General features: G+C 34.0%; 1 protein-coding gene across 1 annotated transcript in view; it reads right to left on the bottom strand.

The window, feature by feature from the left end:
- LOC129803969 (retinal homeobox protein Rx) overlaps nucleotides 1-20,362 on the bottom strand; it is a 72,454-nt gene extending 52,092 nt beyond the window's left edge. Inside the window, exons 1-2 of the mRNA XM_055850872.1 lie at nucleotides 19,888-20,362; nucleotides 13,249-13,368 (exon numbers count right to left, since the gene is read on the bottom strand). Of these exons, the coding sequence (XP_055706847.1) occupies nucleotides 13,249-13,368; nucleotides 19,888-20,104 (337 nt within the window). The 5' untranslated portion in view covers nucleotides 20,105-20,362. The remainder of the gene's footprint in view (nucleotides 1-13,248; nucleotides 13,369-19,887) is intronic.
- Between the last annotated feature and the right edge of the window lie 7,353 nt (nucleotides 20,363-27,715).

Below are 27,715 nucleotides of genomic sequence, written 5' to 3'. Positions count from 1 at the left end.
TCGTCTTCATGGTGACTGAAATATTTTCTGTTAGAATTTCGAAGTGTCTTGGGTGTCACCACGTGGCAGTTTTCGGTGGAAGCCAAAGTTCCGAAAAACCAAAATCCTGAAAATTCAAAATCCCAAAAGCCAAAAAGCTGAAAGAGTCAAAATCCAAAATGTTCCAAAATTCCAAAAGCCAAAATTCCAAACACCAAAATTCAGAACACGAGAACCCCGAAAGGTTAATATCCTCAAATTGTCGAAATCATATGGAGAATAATTTGTGAAATAATTTCTCAAAACACTGAAAACTTCTCTTAGCATCCAGGAAGTTCGGGTGCAATAGTTGAAGTAGCTAGGGCACTTTTAAAAATTCAGGATTTGATATTGTGGGACTTTGGCGTTCGGGATTTTGGCGTTCGAACTTCTGGCTTTCAGGATTTTACCTTTAAGATTTTGGCTTTCGGAATATTGGGTTTCGTGGTTTTGACTTTCGGGATTTCAGTGTTCGAAATTCTGGCTTTCAGAGTTTTAACTTTCAGGAGTTTTGCCAGGACTCTAAAGTTCGGTTGTAAGCGAATCGAGTATTGAAATTCTATCGTAAAATAGATTCATATTTTTTAATCAAAATATTGATAATACGAAAATAGTGTGAAAATGTTAGATGAAAGCGCGCTACCTTCGGACGACTCATGCTTCGGACAATTAAATTGTTTCTCTATATGTTCCTTATGGATTTCGCCCATAGTTGTTTTCTGAAAATTTGAGGCACTGGACTAGCAATTGCAATAAAAGGGACAGATAATCCTAACCGGCTTATGTAGGTGAGATTCTTAACGTGAGCTAACTCGGAGTGCATGCAAATTCGATTTAGAGCTGAAGTTGGGGGACGCCATTCAGTTATCTTGAATCAAATTCATGAAATTATACAAATTTTGTATTTAAACCAAAATATCAAGGATTTGGATGAACTGACAGAAAAGTGTTATAGGGGTGAAATGTAGACCAGAATGTTCTCTATAATTTTTCCATAGAAAATGATCTCATCGATTACTCAGAAGCCAAGATAATCGAGGTTTTTTGTTTCTTAACTCGTTTTTTCATCCAGAGTGCCCCAAGTAGTGATTTGTTGAACTTCAACTATATCAAAGAATTGTTGTATTTTGTGGGACTTTCCATTTAAAACCATATTTTAAGTGTCTTTGTGGAGTAGAGGCAGTCAAATTGGCATCTGAGTGATTTCAAAGCGTTATTATGGGAAAAATCAATTTTTTCACACTTAAACGGCAAAATCGGAGTGATAGCGTAGTCTGACCGGAAAATGATGTATGGACGAAATGTAGAGACAAATGTCCTCTACAATTATGTCGAAGTAATCATCAAAATCGGTTCGGCGACAGTCGAGATAATTGAGGTTATGTGATATTGAAATTGGTTTTTCGACTGTGGCGCCCCTGGTGTTGGTCCCACGAAGTTCAAATATTCTAGAAAGTTGTAGCATTTGGTGAGACCTTTCGTATAAGTCCTCATTCATCAAAATCGGTCACATAGAACCGGAGATATGATTTTTTGAATTTCGTGAACTTTGACCCCTCATATCTCCGGTTCTGTTTTAACCACAGCGCACATTTGCACCATTTTGGAAACGTCCTAGACTGGATTACAACATACTAAAATTTCATTAACTTGCACAATGCCGTTTTTGAGAAAAATGTCTTTGAATTTCGATGAATTTTGACGCTATCACAGCGCCACCTGTGGTGACTTTTTGAACTTCCATCTGAAAGTGCTCATCGAGACGAAACCAAAAAGGTAAAATTTATGTCGATATGTTAATTAGAACCGGAGATAGAGGCCGGTCAATGTTCGAACTTTGACCCCTTATAGCTCGGGTCAGGGGTTATGGATCGACTTAAGGTTTTTTTTGTTTGATAGGTATAATCAACGGCTACAACATATTAAAATTTCAGCCCGATTGCATAAGGAATTTTTGAGTTATTTAACTTTTAAGATTTAAAAATTTTCTTTTTAATAATAGCACCCCTAGCGGTGGTTTTATGAACTTGCGATGTTAGAAGAGGAAGTGGCATTTCACGAGAGCTTTCCAAAAAGCCCTCATTTTTTAAATTCTGACAGTTAGAACAGGAGTTATGGCCATTTTAAGAAATTTTTTTTGGACCCTTATAGCTCGGGTCAGGGGGGTCGGGGGACCTTAAGTTTGGTATTGATGGAAAGCTCTAAGGCCCAGCTATAACATACTAAAATTTGAGCCCGCTCGATGCCATAGGGGCGGAGCTATTGAGAAAACAAAAAAAGGGGGGTCTTCAAAATGGCGGAAGGAGGGGTGGGGGGTGGGGGGTCAATGCACCGTGTTGCAATTTTCATACGATATTTAACCTTTGCCGAAAACCGCAAGTCGATATCTTTTTTAGTTTAGGAGCTATTAAGCTCCAAAGAGCGGCCGGCCGGACGGCCGGCGGCCGGGAACGTAACTTAGCCCCCCATATATTCGCCGCGATCGGAGGACATGAAATTTTGTTAGGATTATAGTAGGTGAGATTGTTAAGAATCTCACCTAATATTATTATGCTCTTTGGAGCTTAATAGCTCCTAAACTAAAAAAGATATCGACTTGCGGTTTTCGGCAAAGGTTATATATCGGGTGAAAATTGCAACTTGGTGCATAGACCCCCCACCCCCCACCCCTCCTTCCGCCATTTTGAAGACCCCCCTTTTTTTGTTTTCTCAATAGCTCCGCCCCTATGGTATTCAGCGGACTCAAATTTTAGTATGTTATAGCTGGGCCTTAGAGCTTTCCATCAATACCAAACTTAAGGTCCCCCGACCCCCCTGACCCGAGCTATAAGGGTCCAAAAAAAAAATTTTAAAATGGCCATAACTCCGGTTCTAATTGTCAGAATTTAAAAAGTGAGGGCTTTTTGGAAAGCTCTCGTGAAATGCCACTTCCCCTTCTAACATCGCAAGTTCATAAAACCACCGCTAGGGGCGCTTTTTTTAAAAAGAAAATTTTTAAATCTTAAAAGTTAAATAACTCAAAAATTCCATTGTGCATCGGGCTGAAAATTTAGTATGTTGTAGCCGTTGATTAGACCTATCAAACAAAAAAAACCTTAAGTCGATCCATAACCCCTGACCCGAGCTATAAGGGGTCAAAGTTCGAACATTGACCGGCCTCTATCTCCGGTTCTAATTAACATAGCGACCTAAATTTTACCTTTTTGGTTTCGTCTCGATGAGCACTTTCAGATGGAAGTTCAAAAAGTCACCACAGGTGGCGCTGTGATAGCGTCAAAATTCATCGAAATTCAAAGTCACTTTTCTCAAAAACGGCATTGTGCAAGTTAATGAAATTTTAGTATGTTGTAGTCCAGTCTAGGACGTTTCCAAAATGGTGCGTATGCGCGCTGTGGTTTCAATAGAACCGGAGATATGAGGGGTCAAAGTTCACGAAATTCAAAAAATCATATCTCCGGTTCTATTTGACCGATTTTGATGAATGAGGGCTTAAACGAAAGATCTCACCAAATGCTACAACTTTCTAGAATATTTGAACTTCGTGGGACCAACACCAGGGGCGCCACAGTCGAAAAACCAATTTCAATATCACATAACCTCAATTATCTCGACTGTCGCTGAACCGATTTTGATGATTACTTCAACATAATTGTAGAGCACATTTGTCTCTACATTTCGTCCATACATCATTTTCCGCTCAGACTACGCTATCACTCCGATTTTGCCGTTTAAGTGTGAAAAAATTGATTTTTCCCATAATAACGCTTTGAAATCACTCAGATGCCAATTTGACTGCCTCTACTCCACCAAGACACTTAAAATAGGGTTTTAAATGGAAAGTCCCACAAAAGACAACAATTCTTTGATATAGTTGAAGTTCAACAAATGACTACTTGGGGCACTCTGGATGAAAAAACAAGTTAAGAAACAAAAAACCTCGCTTATCTTGGCTTCTGAGTAATCGATGAGATCATGTTCTATGGGAAAATTATAGAGAACATTCTTGTCTACATTTCACCCATATAACACTTTTCTGTCAGTTCATCCAAATCCTTGACATTTTGGTTCAAATACAAAACTTGTATAATTTCACGAATTTGGTTCAAGATAACTGAATGGCGTCTCCCTACTTCAGCATCAAATCGAATTTGCATGCACTCCGAGTTAGCTCACGTTAAGAATCTCACCTACATAAGCCGGTTAGGATTATCTGTCCCTTTTTAACGTTTGCGAGAGTAAAACGTCACAAATTATTCGAAGACTGACAAAATTTGCCCCAGCAAATTTGAGAATCTCCACAAAATCGACTTTTAATAAATGATTCGAAAATCACATTTCTTTCGAGATAGAGGAAAATAGTCTTCTGCAATGTTGTAGAGCAGTAAATTTCCTATAAGAATATGCTCATTATAAAACGTTTAAGTTTTCTCAAAGCTCGTGAAAGAATTAAATATGCATTTTGAGAAGTTTTGTTACAGTCTCCCCTATATTCTAAGATAGTTTATCTATTCATTTAAGAAAAAAATCGATATTTCACCGCTATAATTAGAAGAATCCCCTTAAATCATTCCTTCCAAGGATTTTTCAAGGTTAAATTTGAAATAGTTAAAAGGGACGTTTCCTTAACCTCCTTAACCGATTTGGACAACATTCCTTCCACTTGAAAGATCTTTGAATTGCCGAATAATACTAAACTTGTTCAAATTCAAATCGGTTCCAAACGGTTTCCATCGGTTATGAAGTGATGTTTATCAGGTGATTGATTTCATTGGCAATTTCATTATTCTATATCAACACAATTTAATACAAGAATGGAGGCGATATTTGAATTGAATGTAATTGATAACGACTAAACTGCATGATGGTTCCACTACATTACAAAATATTCTAATTTCTGGGAAGATGTTACACCTCCAACAAAAAAATCCATTAAAAAAAATCGTTATCGGTTTTTAGACCATAATCAGTAGGGGAATTCTCTAATTTTCTTGGCACTGTCACGCGTGAGTTCGAAACGTGACAATGCCAATCGAGCTTTTTTTGTCATATCATATGAGTTCGAAAATGCAATTCATTGATTTTTTAATGAAATGCCTTTACTTGGTGATTTAATGAAAATACAGTACGTCTTGGTTGATTTGTTTAACAAAATTCATTGTCATTTCAATTGCCAAAAATCTCAAATATATTACTTCTGACAATGCCACGTGAGTTGAAATGGCAATGTTACGACTGCAGAATCGCTTTTTCGAAAAGCTCTTCTAAGATTCGAACCCAATGTGTCATATATATGACATTGCCAGAGCGTTGCAGAATTCTCCTCCAGAAATGATGAGCTTGAGCATTAAGGAAAATTTGAGATACTTTCTCAACCCCATTTCATATTAACAGAGAAATTGTGCTAAAGGCCTCTACACACTAGTAGAAATTTCTTTAAAAAAAATACCTTTTTAAAGAAAATTTCTCCTATCCTTATAGGCAGAAACGTCAGAATTTTTTAAAAAATGCAATTTTTGACGAAAATTGCTTCTAGTATGTAGACGCCATAAAGTAGGAAAAAGTGCCCATGCTTCGTAGGATTTCAAGCTTAATGACTAAATTTGCTCTAGGTTTCTGAATAATTGTAACTCCGCAATATATTTTAAAACTGGGCACTTCCCTCTAGTTTTTAAAATAGGGCAAAGTACTATCCTTTAGAACGTTCATGCCTTCGAAGAATGTGAATTTTCTTCTATTTTTCCTAAGAGACCTACACATTTCTATTAAATATTAGTTATCTTTTAGTGAATTATTGATAATTACATGATAATTATTTATGAGTCTTTTAGGGAAGATAAAAGAAAATCACATTATTCGAAGGCATGAACGTTCGAAGGGAGAGTACTTTCCCCTATAGGTGCGATAAGTCACATTTATGGAGACACATAGAAAAAATTTAGTCATTACGAAGTCTGTATCGTACGAAGCATGGGCACTTTCCTCTCCTAAGAAATAATGTAATGGAATCTTTTGTCATTCCTTATGATGAAAAAAAATTTAAATAATTTTTATGGTGGTTTAATCAACAAACTTATTTAGAGAAGTACGGGGTCAGTGGTGCAATTTATAAGGATGTTTGGCTCTTGGGTGATGTGACCGCTAGCTCGACTGTCACAGTTATGAGTTCGAGTCCCGCCCGGTGCAAATGACTGAAGCATCTTTATAGTCATTTTTCACAAAACATGGTAAACTGTATTTGCAAACTGAACAATATAGGGGAAAGCGCGTTACCTTCGGACGACTCAAGCTTCGGACAATTCATTTTTTTCTCTATGTTCCTTATTGATTTCACCCATAGCCCATTTCTGAAAGTTTGAGGCATTTGACTAGCTATTAAAATATATTATTCCAATGGGCCAAACTCATTTATAACACATTTAAAAAAATGATTTGTGCGAAGCATAAATCGTTCAAAGGTAGCGCGCTTTCCCCTAAAGAATGGCTGAAATAGCCCAGTACATCAAAATAAATATAAATAATAATTTTGAGAGAAGTTCTTTTGTTCAAGTAAATAAATAAATGTAAACTTCATCTTGTGTATTCTCAAAGTACCTTGGTGAATGAATCTCAAAGACTGAGATAGACACTTTGGTCACTATTTGCCATCTTCACCCACATTTCTACCCTCAGAGCTCTATCTCCAAGTGTCTAATTGCCCAGGATTTAATCACATAACACCAAAGACTCCCCAAGAATACCTTAATTGGTCACACAGTCGGGTAAGATGGTACAAAAGACAATAAATAATCTCAATTGAATTCCTCACTTAATTGAACAAATTGAGTGATTCTGATTGAATTTCTACCCCTATAAACTTCTTGGAGCGTTTGCAACTTAAATGAAAATAATCTTCCCAAGGCCCAATTTACGATGGGACCCTAGACCAAAGAGCATAAAAAGTGAGAATAATAAAAGATCGCGTGTCAAAATACCCATTTTTGCTAAAATGTTGAAATAAAATAAAATCCAGTTAAATCGTTTATGGAGGAAATTCATTGGAGTAAACGAATGGATTATTATTAGAACTTCGCACATTATGGTAAAGTGAATGGTTCTCTGTATAATTCAATTTATTCTCCTGCTATACACACACCCCTCCCCCCTTCGGAGGTGTGAGAGAAAATTGGCACCCACTCCCCAATCAATTTAGACACACATGGAAAATGTATTACAATTTATGTTTATGCTAATGAACGAAGAAAAAAAAAGAAATCCAGAGTTGTGGAGAGAAATTCACAAAAATTTCTCAAACCCTTCGGAGCCCCTAAGTTGAATGAATATTCAAATATGTGCTCTGACATGACTGGGTAATTAAATAAAATATTTTCAGCATTCCTTTCCGGGAGGGCAGTCATTTGCCAAAGAGAAGGATCCTTTCACCGATGGGCACCAAAATTTAAGTTTCGAGATAATAATCGCTGTTAAAAAGGTATTCGTGATCAGCACCAAATTAATCAGGCAATTATCACTTTCACAGCAATTTTTTGGTGCTAAAAGTTTCACTGATGTAAGAATCGTCAGGAACACAATTATTTGAAAGTGAGATAATGCATTTCTCTGATATTAATGTGATGAGGTAATTTATTCATGAAGAATTCATGAACAAAGTTCAGAATAAAAGATATGGCAAAGTACTATTTAAACTGGTTCATATAGGGTTCATAAAATTTTAGCTCAATATCGAAAATTGATAAATAAATTCATATTTTTAAAAACTTTGATCTTTTACCATAAAACAATTTAGAGGCTGTCAAATAATTGAACAAAACATACACATTTTACATTGAGAAACGGTAAGAAGAAATGAATATAGATCATAAGGACGAAAAGCTCGCTGTTCGCTTAGGAACTTTTTAAAATTCATCTATGCAATCATATCCAAAAACGAAAGAATTTATTTTGGTAAGGAAGAAATACAATGAGGAGAAAAAGGACAAAAACACCACTAGATAGTGTAAACTTATGGGAGGAGCACCACCGAAGTCCGAAAGGCAAAATCTATAACTAAAAGGGCAATATATCCAGCTTTGGACGACAACAGGCAAACCAGGAACAAACCACATTCATTGTCCATACATTTTTACAAAGATAAAATGAGCCTAGTGACAAGATTTTCAAGAAATCCAAAATATCTTCCATTAGGGTCGATTAGAAACACATTACAATTTTCAAGACCTTTAAAAGGAAATTTATATTTGACCAAATCTGTTGAAATATTACCTATATAGGGGAGACTGGGGCAAAAAGTCACAAAACGGATATTTTATTTTTTTACAAGCTACTCGAGAGCTTCAAAAATTTCTAATTACCGCAGTTTTATAGGAAATTTACCGCTCTACAACTTTGTGAAAGTGATTTTCCTCTATTTTGTAAGGAAATACGTTTATCAAGCCAATTTCTAAAAGGTAATTAATTTTGTGACTATTCTCAAAAATGCTGGGGCAAATAGTACCAAACATTGGGCATTATCATATTTTGATTCGCTTTATTACAGGCTTCCGTAAATTTGAAAAAATACCTAGAGGACATATTTTCATAGAAAATTTATTCATCTACACCTTTGTAAAACACCGTTTTCTCTGCGAGAAAACGAGAAAAGCGCTTTTCAAGCTATTTTAGAAAAAAAACACACAAAAGACTGCAAATCGTTTGACAAATGCAAACAACAAGCGGCGAGACAATGACGTTTCTTTTCGCCGTGAGACATCAGAAATTGCTTCACTTTTTTGTTACTTTTTGCTCTATACCTTTTGTTACTTTTTACCCCAAGTGGCCATTTTTAATAAAAGGATTTCTGGAGAAAAGAACCTTTGTGAAATTCTAAAACAGATAGCGGATTCGTATTCAAAGAATCCAAATTATTTAGAAAATATTCACCAGTGCATCAATTTTGGAAAATAAGTAGGTAATAATTGATATCTTCTGCAAGGAAGATATTTAAAAATAGGGCTAAAATTTTTTTTATTTTCTAAATTCCTTGTTCGAATTCTAAGAAACTTACGACATTGAAGAAGGTTTATGGAGGCTATCTATAGAAAAAAATTTGAGCCGCTATCTTTTTTACCTTGGAAGATATTGAATTTTGAATTTTTCGATTTGTGACTTTTTACCCCAGTCTCCCCTACCAAAAGATTTAATTTTGACTTTGAATTTTTGCTTGCTTGAGTACCAAAACATATTCAAATAATAAAGAGAACGCAGGGCCGGCTGTCTAAAAGGACCTAAAAAATGTTTAAAGAGAAAGAAAAAGACATAGGGGCAAAAAAAACTTCTTCAAATATTATCGACTTATGTAGGAATGCTGATGTACTCAGAAAAAAATATTTTGTAAAAATGTTCGTAAATGTTTGTATTTTTTCACAAACATTGTTCGTAACATTATCATTTGACGAACATTTTTTGTACTTTTACAAACTTTTGTTCGTAAATGTTCGTAAACACACAAAAAATGTTTATAAAATAAAATTTTGTCATTTGTTCGTACATGTTCGTAAAATGTTCGACAGGAAAACAAACATTTACGAACAAATGACAAAATTTTACGAACATTTTTTGTGTGTTTACGAACATTTACGAACAAATGTTTGTAAAAGTACAAAAAATGTTCGTCAAATGATCATGTTACGAACAATGTTTGTGAAAAAGTACGAACTTTTACGAACTTGTTTGTGGGTTAAACGATTCACGAGCATTTTGTAACTCCGCCATAGGAATTCACAAACATTTACGAACATTTTTACAAAATATTTTTTTCTGTGTAGGTATCTTTTATCTTTTGACCTCTGGTCGAGAAAAGAACTCATGAGAAACAGCTCTCCGTGAATTATCTTTTCGCGTGATTTTTTGGTGGACACCGGATACTAGCAACTAAATTGATACATAAGTTATAATAGCATAAACACAAAAACTTCTTTGGATTACGTACCAAGCGAACAGAAATCTGTTCAATCACTTTCATAATTATAATAGCATTCGAAAATCAAAACTTGGTTGTAAAATACGCATTTTCGAACATTTTAATTTCGAAAGTATAAATAAAAAGTAATTTCGACAAGGGTCGAAATGTACGGGTAATTTATCGATTCATTGTCAATTGAAACTGTTGTAGCAGGATTGGAAATTGCACGACCTGTCAAAGACCCAAATTTCAGCAATTCTGTTTTAAATTGAGCTCTCTGGAGTGATTGATATTTTACTATCGAAAATTCAAAATAGCGAATTTTCCGGTTACAGATATGTGGACAGAAGATTAACTTGGGGTATCTATACAATCATCCGAGATGAAATCGCTAGGACCAATTTTAAATTTAAAGGGGTTGAGGGAGGGAGAAGGACAAATATAGAAACCCAGCTCGATGTGATATTCACTTATGGAAGGGGGCCATCGAAGATCGTAATACGATAATTCTCACCGTTTGACCTCCAGATCCAATACTAGTCTACATTTCACGAAAAGTAAACTTACGGAAAGAGTTGCGCCTCAGTAAAATCAAGTAACCAACTTGAACATAATTTTATTGCTTTTAATCTTTCTACATGTATCTTTCGGTGACTTAATGATCAACTTCTCTGAGAAAACAATTACAAAACCGCTTAACCAATCGTTAAAGCCAATTACACAATAAATTTAAAAATATTTTCTTTAATTTTTCTCGATTGAGGAAAGTTCCTTGACCATTATATGCGATTGTTGCTTTCAAAGTCAAATATGGTCAATCTAGAACACTGATAACAAGGGAGATTTTCCATTATTTTTCTTAAAGGGTTGCACATCATTTGCATTTTTGAAGAATTTATCTACACACTATACACATAGGGGAAACTGGGGCACCACCAAACATGGGGTAGCACCAAAGACTGTGATTTTTCAATCATATATCCGACTTCAGAGGACAAGAATTATAGAAATTTAAAGCCATTATAAGGGTGTCTACTGAAGAAATGGTCGAGATAGTCCAAGTTATTTAGAAATAAAAATTAGTGTTTGGTGCTACCCCGTGTTTGTTGGTGCCCCAGTTTCCCCTAAACTGTTAGGGGAACGTACTCTCCCTTCAAATGTTCATGCCTTCGAATAATTTTAATATTCTTTTATTTTTCCTAAAGAGATTTACATATTTCTATTAAATATTAGTTATCTTTTCATTACTTATTGATAATCACATGGAAATTATGTCTGAGTCTCTTATGAAAAACAAGAAAAAATATTCGAAGGCATGCACGTTCGAAAAGCGAGCACTTTCCCATACATATATTAATTATAGATATTGACTTTTCAAAATTTGATTACGTAATATAAATAAATTGAAGTATTAATCACTATTGAATTTTTATTCAATTCTATACAAACATTCTTTGTAAAACTGTTTGCACAATTTTGATATCTTTTTAAATTAATATTAATTAAATGAAATATTTTGTCAGAATGGCCATAATTTTTCAAATAACAGCCCCCTCAATGGCGTTGCTTGAAGAAAAGCCCAAAGACATTTTTCCTCCCATTTGGCACGAGGGAAATAGATTGGGGTTGAGAGAGGGGCTTGAACTCTGAGGCTAAACCAGAGGGAGGTTTTAGGGGGGTAAGGGGGCAAAAATCGCGTGCCAAATAATTTTTCCCGCGAAGATTGATTCTCAGTGTAAACCGAAAAATGAAATATCATTTGATTCAATCCCACCAAAAGTGAATGGTGTGTATTAAAATAAAATTATAGTGCTATTGCGTTCCACCGTCGCAAGAGGGTTGTTAGCACTATCGGTAAAATCTCTTCCTTGGCCCACCTGCACACCAAATATAACCAAATTTACAATTTATATAGACGGCTTCTTTTGGCGGGGTAAATAGGGTATTGTAGGTAATTTCGGTGACATGCTGTAGAAAGTAATTAATGGGGCTTTTCTTTTCGTCTTTGAGCCAAAATCCAATGGGGGTGAAAACTATAAGTCCCCTCTACCAAAGAGGTGGAATTGTATTTTGTTTGCGGAAATATCAAATGTTGTGTAAGAGCAAGTCAAATCATTTTCACATATTTTTTTTTCTTATGGGCAGCTTTATGTGCTACATTTTGGGCAATTTATTAAACAAAAGAATGTTTATAGGGATTTATTTTAATTACTGAATGTTGCAATGAAGACATCTGAAATTAAAGTTTGCATAAATATTCCTTCCTTGGGAAGATGTTTTAGCAATTTAAATAGCATGCAGAGTGATATTTAAAAGGGGTGAAATTTTTGAGGAAGAAATTAATAGAAAAACTTTGTATTCACCTTGGATTGTACAGGGGGTAAGTTTGAGAGATTCATGCAATTAGATAAAGCGGCAAATGATCTCTATTTTAATTTTAACCCAGAGAGGGGTGAAAATGACACTGAAACTTTCAATTTTTCGGCATGTGAAATCCAGTATACACGAGATTTGTTAATTACTTTTGTTGACAACTTCTAGCAATAAATTGAAATAATTGGGTTTCTGCACCGTCAGCCAGTGTTCGTGGTTGTGACAAAAGGTGCGACATTTAATTGAAACTTTTGCAAAATGTGAAAATTGAAATTGAATTTTGGGTGGGAAAATTGGCGGTGCAAAGCACCATTTAGGACTTTGTCTCACGATTTGTCGTGTGCTCGAAAAACTTGTTAAAATTGTCGTTGAAAAGTTGCAAGACAAAAAAAAAACAACAAGAACTTTTTGTCATTAGCAATTGTGGCGGTGATTTTTCTTGTGAGTGTTTGGTGGCTGTCACTTCAAACCAGGAAAATCCATTGAGGTCTATTGTGGCGGTTAATGGATCTATTAAGAGTGTTTAAGCCACCTGAAACGCAACATATATCGACAAATTAAATACAACAGGTGAGTCCTCACAACACACATAAGCTCACTTCCCCGAAGACCATAATTCACACTCAACTCTTTTCATTGATGTTTCTTTCACGAGTTAAGACACAAAAAACGCATCAATGGAAACATTAATCACACCATTGATGACTTTTTTCCTCAATCATCATCCCAAAATGCCCAGCACTAATAGAGATGCGGATGAACATGAACTGAGTATCATTAATCACGATATTGAGAGAGATGGCTCCATAAGACAATTTTTTTAAGAGCGCAAAAATCCGATTAAGGGTTCTCGGGTTTTGCCTTTTGTTCCGAGCCAAACAAATTGTCGGTCAGTAATTAGTTGTGGACAATGGACTCACCGCAAGAATCACCATTTCTGGCCGCATTGAGACCCAGGATGGCATCAATGGTGTGACGAGGTGTGAGGGTTTGACCGCCGGGAAACTTTCTGGCAGTGTCCTTAATGTAAACGCCGTTCTCTGCAGGAGAAACATTGTCACATGAATCAATTTATTACAACAAATTTTCTCAGTTCGTCAAAAGAGACTCTTTTTTTACGATATTAAAAAATAGACAATTTTGTAATACTAAAATAATCACTAGGGGAAAGTACTCTCCCTTTGAACGTTCATGCCTTCGAATAATGTGAATTTCTCTTATTTTTCCTAAAGACTTCTACACATTGGGAGGAATTTTAGTCAAAAATTGATTTTTTGAAGAAAATTACCTGCAGTGCCGTAGGTAGATACGTCAAAATTCTGTCAAAAACGGAATTTTTGACGAAAATTGCTTCCAATGTGTAAAGGCATTAAGAAACTTATGGCCTCTGTAGGGGAATTCTGTAATTTTCGTGGCATTGTCACGCGTGAGTTCGAAACCTGACAATGCCATTCGAGCTTTTTTTTGTCATATCATATCAAATACAGTATGTCTTGGTCGATTTGTTTAACAAAATTAATTGTCATTTGAATTGCCAGAAATCTCAAATATGTGACTTCTGACAATGCCACGTGAGCTGAAATGGCAATGTCAGAGCTACAGAATCGCATTTTCGAAAAAGCTCTCTTAAGATTCGAACCCAATTTGTCATATGACATTGCCAGAGCGTTACAGAATTCCCATCATGGACACTAGACCTAGAAAAATTTATGTCCATATTGAAGAGTTTATCCTACACAAGCATAGGGAATTTGCTTCAATATGGACATAAATTTCTCTGGTGTGTAGAGGCCATAAGAGGCCATTACAAATAATTATCACATAATTATCAAAATTGATAAGAAGCTAACAGATATTTAATAGAAATGTGTAAGTTTCTTAGGGAAAATAAAAGAAAATTCACATTATTCGAAGGCATGAACGTTCGAAAGGAGAGTACTTTCCCCTACATGGAATTTAATTAACCCTTTAAAGACGTATGAGCCATATCTGACCCCTATCAATTTTCTTACAATTTCTAACACTGTAAACTCTCTTTTTTCTATTTGATGATCAATTATTATGTCATGATCATATCTTTTTAGTGTAGTAAAATTAAATCACTATACAAAGAGGTAGTAGGGGGAGGTGGGGCTACATTGTTATACGGTTTTTCGCATATTTCTAATAGAAACTTAGTTTTAACATGATGTAATTTGGATATACACAATAATTGTGGTTCTAAATAAAATAATCGTAAAGACCAGTTTCATTTAGAAATAGGCGAAAAAGTCGTATAACAAACTAGCCCCACAACTCAAAGTAGCCCCACCTCCACCTATTAAATTCTTTTTGTTCGAAACCAAAATTGAGATTTACGATTTTGGCGAAAAATAACTGGAAAATTTAATGCAGAATGCTATTCACTGCTATCGCGGTTTTAGCGTTGGTTGGTCACCAACGCTAAGACGAAGGTGACCATTTCGATCATGGAATTCTTTGAAACCCTATATCTACCAAATAGGCTTTAAGAGTATTTGTTTAAAAACGGTTATGTGAACTAAATAAAAAGGAATTGAATTCAAATCACTTTGTGCAATGAAACCAAATCTTATTGGTAGATAAGAAAAACTAATGGCTCCGGCACACCTTTAAGATCTGAAAAATTTCATAAAGTCGAAATTCGCATCCCTTTCTTTCTCAAACTCACTCCATATGTCCATGTCCATGTCACTCTTTCTGACTCTTCTTCTTCTTTGAAACATCATAACAAATTAAATTTAGCTCAGTCGAATTTGTACTGGGAAAAAATGAGATAGGCATATGCAAAACGTATGAGAAGGAAAGGGATGTGTATTTTGATTTCATTAAATTTTCCTGAAAATATGTGCCGAAGCCGAAATATGTGCACGAATATTTTAAACTGAGGGATAAAGTTGAAAATCAAATTTGGCGTGTCTGAGGAATGAAGGTGGTATAAAAAGTTATGTTTTCAGAAAAAATACTTAGTCAAATACTTAGGATATCGAAACAACCAAAAATCGAAAGATTTATCCTGAAGTTTAATACTGAGGCTATTGACTGTTTCTGTATTATATCTTTACCAAAATGTGTTTGGTCAAATTGGATGACTGCTGTATATATCACATGCATATTTTAGAAATTCATAAAGCTTGATAGCGTCTATATCACGCTTAACTCTTTCGCGTCATTAGGGTCATATATGACCCGGGGAAAAAACAATTTTTTTTGACTATTAACATTAATTGAAATCTATCGGTTTGTGCACGACATCATAATAGAAGGATGTAAGATTCTCGGCTAATTTTCTCAGGACTCCAGATATTCAGAAAAAGAAAATATTTGAGATCAAAAATCACGAATTTCGAACTTTGTGAAATGACTTTTCTTTTTCAAAATTTTTTATATTAATTTATTTTTTTCAGCAAAAAGTTATTTAGAAACACAAAATAGAATATCCAAAGATTGTATATTGCATATTTTGATATAATAAACTACTCTCAATTTTCCAGAAAAGCGTGTAGAATTTTCCGGGTCATATATGACCCTATGGTCCCCAAGGGTAACAGTGTTTTCGTCCCAAATCTATAGCGAAATGTAGTTGGGACATTGTTTTCTTCGTGAAATGCAGGTGGGACATCTTGCTCCTGGACAATTCATCTTATATCTGATGAATTATAACATATTTTGCAATATTTTAGAGTATACTGCAAGCGTTTCATATTGTGCAATTGTATTGTGTGTGAATTGTGAATAAATATGTGGATAAGTTTATTTTTGCCAAAAATACCACTCAAAATATTGTGACAGTGACTGTTCAAGGGATTTCCAGGAAGATTCCTTGAACACCAGGAGTACAGTGTTCATCAAAGCAATCCAGTTTGCCATGGTTTTGGCCAAATTAACAACTTTAAGCAAGAAAACTCTTAGAAAGTCCGTGATATAGATTTTGAAAATGGTAAATACACTTCCCTTGAGGACAACATGGTCATATATGACCCGGGGTTTTTCCGAGTTTTCACGCAATGGAAAATTTTTTTCCTCTCTGAATTATTATATTTGATCATAAAGCATTAGGAAAAACTCAATTTTACATGAATTCATCTGCTGAATAAAAGCGGGACGCGAAAGAGTTAAATGAGTTACTGCGAGCAAAAACAGTTTATCGTAATGCATTCTTGGGTTTCTACTTTGCTGGTTTTTACTTTGACCGTGTCAAATACGTGTTAATTTTACAAAGTTTTTGAAGCAGTCAGTTTTTTCCAGTGCTTGTACCGGTATGTTTTGTGTTTAGTAAAGTTTTTTTTAACAGTTTTATTAAGAGTAAAAAATTGTAAAACTTTAATTTCAGTTTGTAAACCATTTAAGAACGATTGGATCACCGGTGTCTTAAAAAAAAAATTTGATGAGAGTTATATTTTCCTCTAAATAAATATTAATAAATTAATTAATAATCTAAATAATATTTATAAATATTATTCTTCTTACTTCTAATGTGATCTTGTTGTCCATAAAAAATTAAACCCTTCATAAAAAAGAGGATAATATTTGTTTGCTAAAAAGAAATGTGAATTCTAGTTTTACTCATATACAAATATAAAAACAATTTTTAAAATCATATTAGGACAAGAATAATCAATAATATTTTGAGACATTGAAACAGAAGATAGAGAGTAATGACCAGCGCACAATAACTTTTGTTTGTAAACATGTTTTCAAAATTTCCCATGAGAATGAGCGAGATGACTAGATCTAAATCTCACTCACTCTCATTGAAATGTCAAAAACATGTTTACTAAACAAAAGTTATTATGCGTTGGGCATAAAGTCTTCAGCAAACCCATAGCTTAAACCAAAACACTATGCTTAGTGAAAAATTTCAGGAAATATAATAATTTAATTATTATTTCCATTATAAAATCATTAAGCCGTTCTTTGATTGATTCCCAGTTCTGTATGAGCTCTAATAGGAAATACAGTTTCCATTTAACTGTGCACTAAGAACAAGGTCACTATTATATCAAGATAGTTTATAAGTTTAATGGTTGTTTAAAAAATAACTAAATGGAGTGACAAAATAGGGTCTGCCTATTTATTGAATGTTAAGTTGTTATAGTTCAGAAACCGGAAGTGAAAATTAAAAATTATCCTGAAATGAAGTCAAAATTCAGTTACAGTAATTGCTTGCAGGTAAAGTTGTAAAAGAAGAATCTCATCTTCAAAGAAGTTAAAAAAAAATTCATAATCTAAAAGTATTCTTATTTTTTAGGAAAAAAGTAGGTTAACGTAATAAAACATATTAGTTTTAGAATCAAATTACAATTTTAAAAAATAAAAATTAAATTATTTTTTAAACTTAAAAAAATTGATCAACAAAACAAAGTTTTAGTTAATTTAATCACCAAAATTATCATTATTAAATTCTAAAATCTAAACATAATACATTATTTGCGATAGATAGTACGGGAGACTGGGGAAGAATTAGCCACGGATAGTATTAGACAGTGCATGGGACATTGTAGTTTTATTTAAAAAGCATATTGAGCTGATTAATTTATTCAGAATAATATTATTATCTGTGTCCCTATTCATTGAGATATTTGTCAGTAGGATTCAAACATGTTCTCCATAAAATATAGACGCAGTGTAAAAATTCATTTGTTGACTAATCTACCCGGTCTCCCCTAGTATTTTATTCAATTAAGAAACGGTCCAAGGTCTTTCCGTTAAAATATTGAAATTTATTTAATGTGTCTAATAAAATGTAAATAATATGTCGTGTTTTCTGCAATCTACTATTATTATCAAAAGAGGTGTTCAAATTTTATATTTCAAGTCTTTCAAATGGTGCTAAGAGTGCCAATAGATCATGACACAAATTTTCAAAGTATCATAGGAGTTCCTTTCAACTTAATCAAATCAAATTTTGTCAGTTTAAAGAAATCGATTTTTAACTTAAATAATTTTAGTATTCATTAAAAAGTATAAATAACGAATTTACTTTTCCCAAGGATAGTGTGAAGCATTTTTTTTTGAAAATTTAAGGTTATTCATTAGGATAAATGTCCTAATTCAAAACCATTTCCAGACGCTTTAACTTTGACAGAAGATTCAACAAATTAAGTTGATATTTTTTCTGAAAAGAATTGCATAAATTTGCTCCTTGACTCTTCTAGAATGCTACTGTTTAGTGAAAATTCTTTAGATCTAATTTGAAAACTTCTTAAATACAAGAAAAATACGCGAGTGTAAAATGATTCTATTGGAAACAAACTAATCCAAATGGAGACAAAGGAAATTTTCTAATTGGAGACAAACAGGGTAAGTAATACCGCGACGAAAGGCTTCCAAAACCTTGTTGAGTTGCTCCTGAGTACAGGGTTTGTTATTATTCCTGCGCTTTTCTTCTTTCCTATTTATATCAATAAGAAAATCTCTCCAAAAAATCATATATTTTCGGGGTTCCCTATTGAAGCATTTGCAGACACTTAAGAAAAATCCTTTTTGTTCACGAAATAGGTAATTATTTCATTTGAAAACTTCACGTTTCGTTAAGAATAAAGATTAGAACTCAATTTAACTAAAATTAGCCAGAAATATGAGATAAATGTTAAACAAAACGAATAAACAACAGTCACCTCTTTGTGTTTTTCATTGGAAAACATGGTCGATCGATGAAAAATTCGATGGTGAAAAGGTACACTTAATTTCTCTGAGAAATTAACAAATTAAAATTTGTGAATATGAATGGATTTTCGCTTTATTTGGAGCAAAATTAACTAAATAATGAAACTGAGGTATAGAAAATATATAAATATTTAATCATTATTATTATTTTATTGGCCATTTGGAGATTTTGGCGCTCGAAATTTTCGCGTTCGGGATTTAGGCGTTCGGAATTTTAACTGAGGCGTGAGGCATTCCATTTGCCAGTCACAGAATGCGATAGAATTGTAATATTTATGGCATTTAAAATTTATTTACATGTGAATGTGAATAAAGCTTTGTTATGTAAGTTTAGCACTTGTTAACAAAGAGTCATAAATTCAAAATGATAAATACTCAAGGATTTCGGAAGTAGGTATATATTCCGTTTCCTGTTCCTAGCTTCTCTTAAACGTTAACAGGGTACATATTTCTGAGTCCAGATTTAATCCAGTTTCTAAAGGCCAATCATTTTCAAATTGTATATCAGGATAGGGCAAAGTGCCCAAGCTTTGCACGGTCCCAAGCTTGATAATGATTAAATTTTTCTTTCCTATGTTTTTGAATGAATCTAATTCCACAATATATTTTAAAAACAGGGCATTTTTCCTTTAGTTTTTAAAATATGGGTGCGATGAGTCACATTTATTGAAAAACATAAGATATATTTAGTCGTTATCAAGCTTAGGACCGTGCATAGCATGGACACTTTCCCCTACTAATTTTTAAAAATCTAAACACTTTGTTGATAATCCGGAATCCCTTTTATTATTAATCAGAGGAGTTTAATTTAAACCACGTGACTACGCGGCCTATGCTTGAGGATCGAAGAGACCGTTAGAATGTTTACACACCTTCTTTAAAGCTATCCTCAATTTTGTCCACCTCAATATTTCCACTATCCTTGAAGGTTTCCATTATTTTCTGCAAATTCCTCGAGTTACGCGCATTTTCCACTAATTTTTGGAAATCTTCCGCCTCTTGCGCCGTAAATTTCTTCCTGGCTATTAATTTGTCCACCAAACACTGAAATGTCTGTTTTTGCACATCCGAAAGAGGTTTTATGTCCATAATTCACACGCGGTACACACTAATGTCTAGGCTAGGGATAGGGGATGGGAGTGTTAGGAATTAGCCTTAGCAATCACTGTCATTGCTCCATTTTATTTTTGGCGCGAATATCAGCACTGAATTATTGTTTTCGCGGGAAAAACTGTTGAGCGTCGCGGCTTTTGAAATCGTCTTCCGGCGCAAAATTTATTAAAAACGTTCCTCTGCAAGTGCTTCGGGAGACGATCGTCTGCACACGCAAGAGGTGAACAAGCGTCTAAACCCAGAGTACCTTCCTGCCGGTTGGTCTCTCCTGAGAGCGAATACCTCAAGGGGCGGTGACTTCTCACAAGTTGATGTACATTAATTCCCCTCTGTACACTCACACTATTGCAATTTCCCACCAGAGTGCGCACGTCAAGAATTTAACAAGATAAAAGAGAAAGAGAGAGAGAGAGCATCTCAGAGGGAATCAAATGATTGAGCGCGTGCTGCCGCTGTTTCCGTATATATTTTCCCATGATAAAACACAGAAATGGAGGTTTTCCGCATACCAATTTGCCCACATTTCATTCCGGAGCTTGAGATAATTTTCAAAGTAACACTGAAGCACATTAATTATCTCATAAGGTTTCTGTGCAGTATCTTTCGGTACTCTTCTTTTTAAAACAATAACCTTAAATAGAAAAATTAGGTTAGGGTTTCATCCCTTAATTTGAGGTTATGTAAGGGACGGAGATTTTCAATCAAACTAGCCAATTATCGCTGTGGCATGAAAATAGAATTGAGTTGGAGGAAATTATGGTAGAATTCCACTTACTGGTTAGAACAATTACCCATACCATGGAGAATTGGATTCCTCCAAGAACCACTGGGGATGATTCAGAAGTGGGATGCCATAGAAACACTGGCATGGGGAATTCATTCGACAAACACCCACCTCCTGAGGGAGCCTGTAACAAGATAATAGAGCTTATATTCACCCCATCACAGAAAATAAAGATGGGATCCTCAGTCTGTAGTAGGGGGGGGGGATGAATCTTCCAGCATCATCCCTCCGAGCATTACATACGCACAAAATGACAGCACAGATTGATAATGTCACCTGAATGGGCGGAGTTTCAGCTTCTGGGTTGAACTTTGGAGACGCTCTCGTTTGGATTTTCATCTCAAATCAACCAATTACCTCTCTTTTAGCTCATCCCCACCATCATCATTTATACATTCTCACCAAGAGAGCGAGAGAGAGTGTATTCTGGATGCCATTATAGCACTATGAATCTTCTTTTTTTTTCCCTGGATGGTAGACAAAATCCAAGTATGGAGACTCCATGTGGAACACCTGGTGATGCTCCCCACTCTACCCACAGATTCCAAGGAGCTGAAGCGGGAAATTACGTGAGTGTTGTTTTGGCAGCCTTTCCATTGAATTAACTTTTCCACAATGTCGGTTAATTATTAATACAAGTACAATTATTGCAAATTAATCACTCAATTACGCTGGAAATTTTCAGATAGTGAAGCTTTTTACCGGAAAATTCAATAATGTGCCACTTTATTGGGTTATAGGGTTGTACAAATTTTCTCTTTGATTTATCAAAATATTGACAATTTGACATTTTATTGACACTGACAGACACTATTTGTCATAGAAAATTCAAATTCTTCAAATTTCAATTATAAGTTGTTATTTCAAACGAGTTCTTTTTTTTTTCAAGGAACTTTTCAACCCTTTTGATTCATTCCTATTTCCAATCAATTTGCCTCATTTGCAAATGAACTGGGCAATTTAGATTCTTTTCTTCACATCTCACAACCTTCATCACCACACATTGCAACATAATATCCTATATTGTATTATAAGCTTAATCTTCCAATTAGTGGTAACCCGCTGTGACAATATTTTCCACATCAAAAGAAACTCTCACATATCCCAGGGAATATAGTAGATTGAGTGCATATACTATACCAAATTTCATTCTCTCCGGAATAAATGTCCAGCAGTCGTTTGCATTCGATCCTCATCTCTCAGCTTGCAAAACCTTTTATATTTATTTTGTGTGCCTTGTGTTAATAGATTTTATAATTGTATGAAAGCACTTAGAATTTAATCAATGTCTGATAACACATCTTTACTCATGAATCAATTCGTCAATAATTCCAGAAATTCTCCAATAGAATACAGACAAATTAATTATCGATAACCAATATTTGGATAAATTGAGGTGATTCCTGTGATAGATCGTAGAAATAATTTATATCAGCCTCATACAATGATTTGTCTTTGGCTTTCCTTTGTTTGTGTATATCATTATTCGATTGTTCTGGGAAATGGTCAATGAATCACCAAGAAAAATTAAATTGGTTAATAAATAATTCAAAATTGTGTGTAAAATCTAAATTTTAGTCAGTATAATCAACTTAAGAATCAGGAAGCCAGTGAATTAGCGGGATTACCGGATAGCGTATTGAAGCGTAATGGTTCCTGGTTCAATCTATGCGTCAGCCGAACTGTGCCCAGTTCTTGTAAAAAAGAAACAGCTAGTACCGATTCTAGGCTCCTGTGGTCAATCTGGTCAGGTACTGCCACTGGCCACAAAGAAACTTGGGAAACGAAACACGGAAGGAGCATCCCCATTACAAGTTTGTACCTCTGCTTTCAAAATGTAGGGGTCCGACGTTGATATTAACTCAATGAACAAATCCGGTGATCGTCTGATGGGAGGAGGTTCAGCCCAAAATAAAAATTTTAAAAAAAATGGGAAGAAAAGAAATTTTTATTCTGGGCTGAACCTCCTCCCATCCGACGATCACCGGATCTGCTTTCAAACCTTCAAAAATCATGGATAGGGGAGACTGGGGCAAAAAGTCACAAAACGGATATTTTATTTTTTTACAAGCTACTCGAGCACTTCAAAAATTTCTAATTAGCGTAGTTTTATAGGAAATTTACCGCTATACAACTTTGTAAAAGTAATTTTCCTCTATTTTGTAAAGAAATACGTTTATCGAGCCAAATTCTAAAAGATAATTTTGTGACCATTCTCAAAAATGCTGGGGCAAATAGTATCAGACATTGGGTGTTATCATATTTTGATTCGCTTCATTACAGGCTTCCGTAAATTTGAAAAATACCTAGAGGACATATTTTCATAGAAAATTTATTCATCTACACCTTTGTAAAACACCATTTTCTCTGCGAGAAAAGTGAGAAAACGAGAAAAGCGCTTTTCAAGCCTTTTTAGAAAAAAACACACAAAAGACTGCAAATCATTTGACCAATGTCAAATCGTTTCTTTTCGCCGTGAGACATCAGAAATTGCCTCGCTTTTTGTTACTTTTTGCTCTATACCTTCTGTTACTTTTTACCCCAAGTGGCCATTTTTAATAAAAGGATTTCTGGAGAAAAGAACTTTTGTGAAATTTTAAAATAGATAGCGGATTCGTATTCAAAAAATCCAAATTATTTAGAAAATATTCACCAGTGCATCAATTTTGGAAAATAAGTAGGTAATAATTGTTATCTTCTGCAAGGAAAATATTTCAAAAATAGGGCTAAATATTTCGATAATTTTTATTTTCTAAATTCCTTTTTCGAATTCTAAAAAACTTACGACATTGAAGAAGGTCTATGGAGGCTATCTAGAAAAAATTTGAGCCGCTATCTCTTTTACCATGGAAGATATTGAATTTTGAATTTTTCGATTTGTGACTTTTTGCCCCAGTCTCTCCTACTTTAAAATAAAATCGAAAACATTAAGAGGATTGTTAATTTTAATTGCTTAATCTTCATTTTCCTTTTATCAAGGTATTTTAACTGGACACTCAATGGGTCAAGTGGTAGATCACTCGCTCTATGATGCAAGTGTCTCGGGTTCGAATCCCCTTTAGGAATTTTTCTGTCGTTAAATGTGTTCGAATTGCATCCAGTGAGCTTCACTGAAGTTGATTTCATGGTGCATGGGACTGACACTGACAACCCCATCCCTGTATAAGAAAAAATAATAATAGATGTGCCGAACTCCCCTTGCGGGGGAAGGCCTAATTTCTCTATGGAACATTGTGCAACCATTATTATTATTATTAGGGTTTTTAACTATTTTTGTCATTTACAGTTCTTTACGAGATTGATAATACATACTTGAATAGTGACCGAACTTCATTTTGACTGACCACTTTTTCCAAAATACTACCCATTCTGTTACAACCCAGAAAATTTAGAAATAAACTAGAGAAAATATCTTTTATTACTGCTCGAACTCAAAGAGAGAGCAGTTATATAATCGACTTTTTTTTTTCAACTTCTCACTGTTCTGGAGCTTAAACGCTAAGAGATATCGACTTCCGGTCTTCGATGACCCCTCCTCAACTGACATTATCTCGTACTCAACCTCTTTACTTTTCCCCCCTCCCCTTTCGTACGTTCCCTATCCCTCAAAAATAGGTCAAAAATGAGGTTTTTACAATTTTGCAAAAAATTGGCCGAAGCTTTTTCAATGATTTTTGGATATGTTTTAGAGCTAGTTCTTGCGAACATTTCGCCTAAACATACCTATGGCCGGAAAATTCGCCATTTTGGATTATTGAAGGTCAAAGATCGAATACTTTGGAAGGCTCATTTTTCAACCGATTTGGTTAAATTTGGATTTTTTTGAAAGGTACTGCAATGTCGAACTCGGCTGCATCGGTATTAATCGGTAATAAACATGTTAAGTACCGATTTTTGAATAATTTTATTTCCCTAATAATTGATATTCCCTAAAAGTAAAGTTTTTTCGATTTTTCTCAAAATTGGCCAAAGCTTTTTCAATGATTTTTGGATATGTTTTAGAGCTAGTTCTGGCGAATATTTCGGCCAAACATACCTATGACCGGAAAATTCGCCATTTTGAATTATTGAAGGTCAAAGGTCAAATACTTTGGAAGGTTCATTTTTCCTTTTGGTTAAATTTGGATTTTTTAGAAAAGTATTGCAAATTAGAACCTGGATGCATCGGTCTTCATCGGTAATGAATCGGTTAAGTGCCGATTTTTTGATTTTGAAATGCTTCTGTGATTTATGAAGCAATTTGATCTCTAGTAAATCAGTTATTCCAAAAGATTATGCAAGAAGCTAATTCACGGTGAACTCTATCTCGTGAGTTCGAGCATTCCGCAAAGCTGGGACGCTTTGCCATATTTTTTTCGAATAAAACATATTTTTATTATTAAGTAAATTGGAAATTTCTAAATTTCAATTTAATTAAGGATTATCGAAAATTAAAACTTGTTAACTCCCGTTTAGCTTGGAATCGATCATAAAACATCATCGAAACGGATTTATTTTTATCAGCAGTGAGAGAAGTGGAGATATCGTGGAAGTATGGAGAAATCAAATCAATTTAATAATTACCTAAAGGACCTAAAGTGTTCATGTGATATGGCTACCGCCGGCTTATTGCAACCTTTCTTATCGCATGTAGATATCCATAATCATAGATCTCCAAAATACAGAAATACACAAATCTGCCAAAATAATTGCGTAGTAAATTATTTATTTAAAAATCTAGAAATATACCGATAATTCTTTATGATAAAGCGTTTATAATTCGGGTTCCAGTTGAAATCCCAAAAGATTCGAAATTCTAAAAGGGTCAAATCCCGAAAGTCGATATCCCGAAACACAAAACCAAAAATAAAATTTCTTTGTCAAAATTCTTATTATTTTCACTAAATATTTGTAATACTTCTCAGAAAAAGGGAAAGTCCTTATTCGGGATATTGACTCATTCAGGATTCTCTCTCTTCGGGATTTTAATTGCCACTGCTGCCACCGTGACATACATATTTTTTAAAAAAATCAAGATTTCAGTTTTAAAAACGTAAATGAAAAAGAAATTCTGTTTATTTAATAAGAATTGCCTAATTAATTGATACCTTTCATTTATTGTCAGTCAATATGTTGAGAAAATCTATATTAGAATTTTTATCAAACTCTAAAAAACAATCTAACCCAAATTTAATCCATATAATTGAATTTTTAAAGTTAGGCCAAAAATTAGATAGAGCATTTTATTTAACTTTAGATAAAAACAAATTACGGATACAGGTTACAGATCTGCTTCAAAAGCTTCATAAAAAATCCCTACAACAGATCTTTAAAGGTTTATTCGCTATTTAAAAAAAATAAAAAACTAAAATGGAAACTGTGCAAAATTCCGGACAATTTACTGGGAGACCTGTAATACCAAATTTGAGAGTTTTTGTTATTCCGTCTTGTCCTGTTTTAAATATTACATAAATAGTTTATCTTTTTTGTTTTCACTAAAATTATTCTTCATTTATTAGAATTATATTATATAATTGATTAGAAATATATCAGTTCTCGGCCTATCGGCTAAGATCAAAGTGATTGGAAATATAGCTATATAGCATTGTATGCTACATCGGACAACAAGTTTCTCGAAATCTCATGCTCTTCCGGAACTGTTCCAAAAAGCTTCATGTCTTTGGCATTTGTACAGTTTTGCACAAAATTGGACAGAAATTGACAAAAATTGGAAAAAAAAATAGAATTTACAGAATTTTGAGAAACAAGAGAAGCATATGGTATTACAAACCGTTAGAATTTTGATTGATCGAACCAATATTAATTTTATCTGGATTTTTTTTATCACATGAAATTGATAGATTTTGCATTTCCACTAGAATGTCGATGTTTTAAACAAATTATAATAATATTTGTTCAATTATTTTTGATATATCAAAGTTTGGCTGATTAATCAGTTGTACAAATAAATTACAAAAATCTGAATTTATATAAAAACAAAAAGTAACAAAATGTATTATCAAATAAATCAACAAATTGTTAAATAAGCCATTTTATAAAACAGTTGCAAATCTCATAAACAATTAAAAAGGTAATTTTGTGTGATATTATACAATTATTTGTGCTATCTTTGTAATATTTGAAGCGCAGCATGAAAATGGGATTTTCTACTATAAAGATCAAAAGACAAAGTTATACTCTCTTTGCTCTTGTTGAATCTGTGAGGAAGCTCTCTCAAGAATTTAATTGGAAATCTCCATAGAGTGGAAGTTTGATAGTTTTATTCCGCCAAGTAATGGGAATTTAATTAAATTTGCAAATTAAACCCACAAGAATGGGACATCGTCAGTGAAATTAGACCCTTCTTCTGATTTTAATCAATTTACTAAAATTCATCCACCCAAATTCACGCATATTAATTCAGCCCCCATGCCACAGATTTTCCATCGTCAATTCCCGGGAAAATAGGGGGGGGGGAGAGAAAACAGAGAGCCTCCCAAAAAGTTCACAAAATCAATACTGTCGCGCAACCACCAAAATGATTGCCACTTCCATTATTTGATGATGAAAACCTAATAAGTGTAATTGATTTGAATTTCAATTTACCATTATTCATGTACGTCCCCTTCATAGCACTCAATGGAGCTTTAGCGGAAAATTTAAGAGAAACTTTCAATTATAAAAATCTATCAATTATTTTCATATAATTTCACATGAAAACCAATTTAAAAAGGAATATTATTTTATTATTATACAGATGAATTCTAGGAGCACTAAATTCCACAACACATCCTAAAAATTCTCTCACTTTGCAAACAAAAACA

The sequence above is a fragment of the Phlebotomus papatasi genome, chromosome 2 (genome assembly GCF_024763615.1).
Source record: "Phlebotomus papatasi isolate M1 chromosome 2, Ppap_2.1, whole genome shotgun sequence".
Lineage (NCBI taxonomy): Eukaryota > Metazoa > Arthropoda > Insecta > Diptera > Psychodidae > Phlebotomus > Phlebotomus papatasi.
This window is presented reverse-complemented; position numbering and strand designations above follow the sequence as displayed.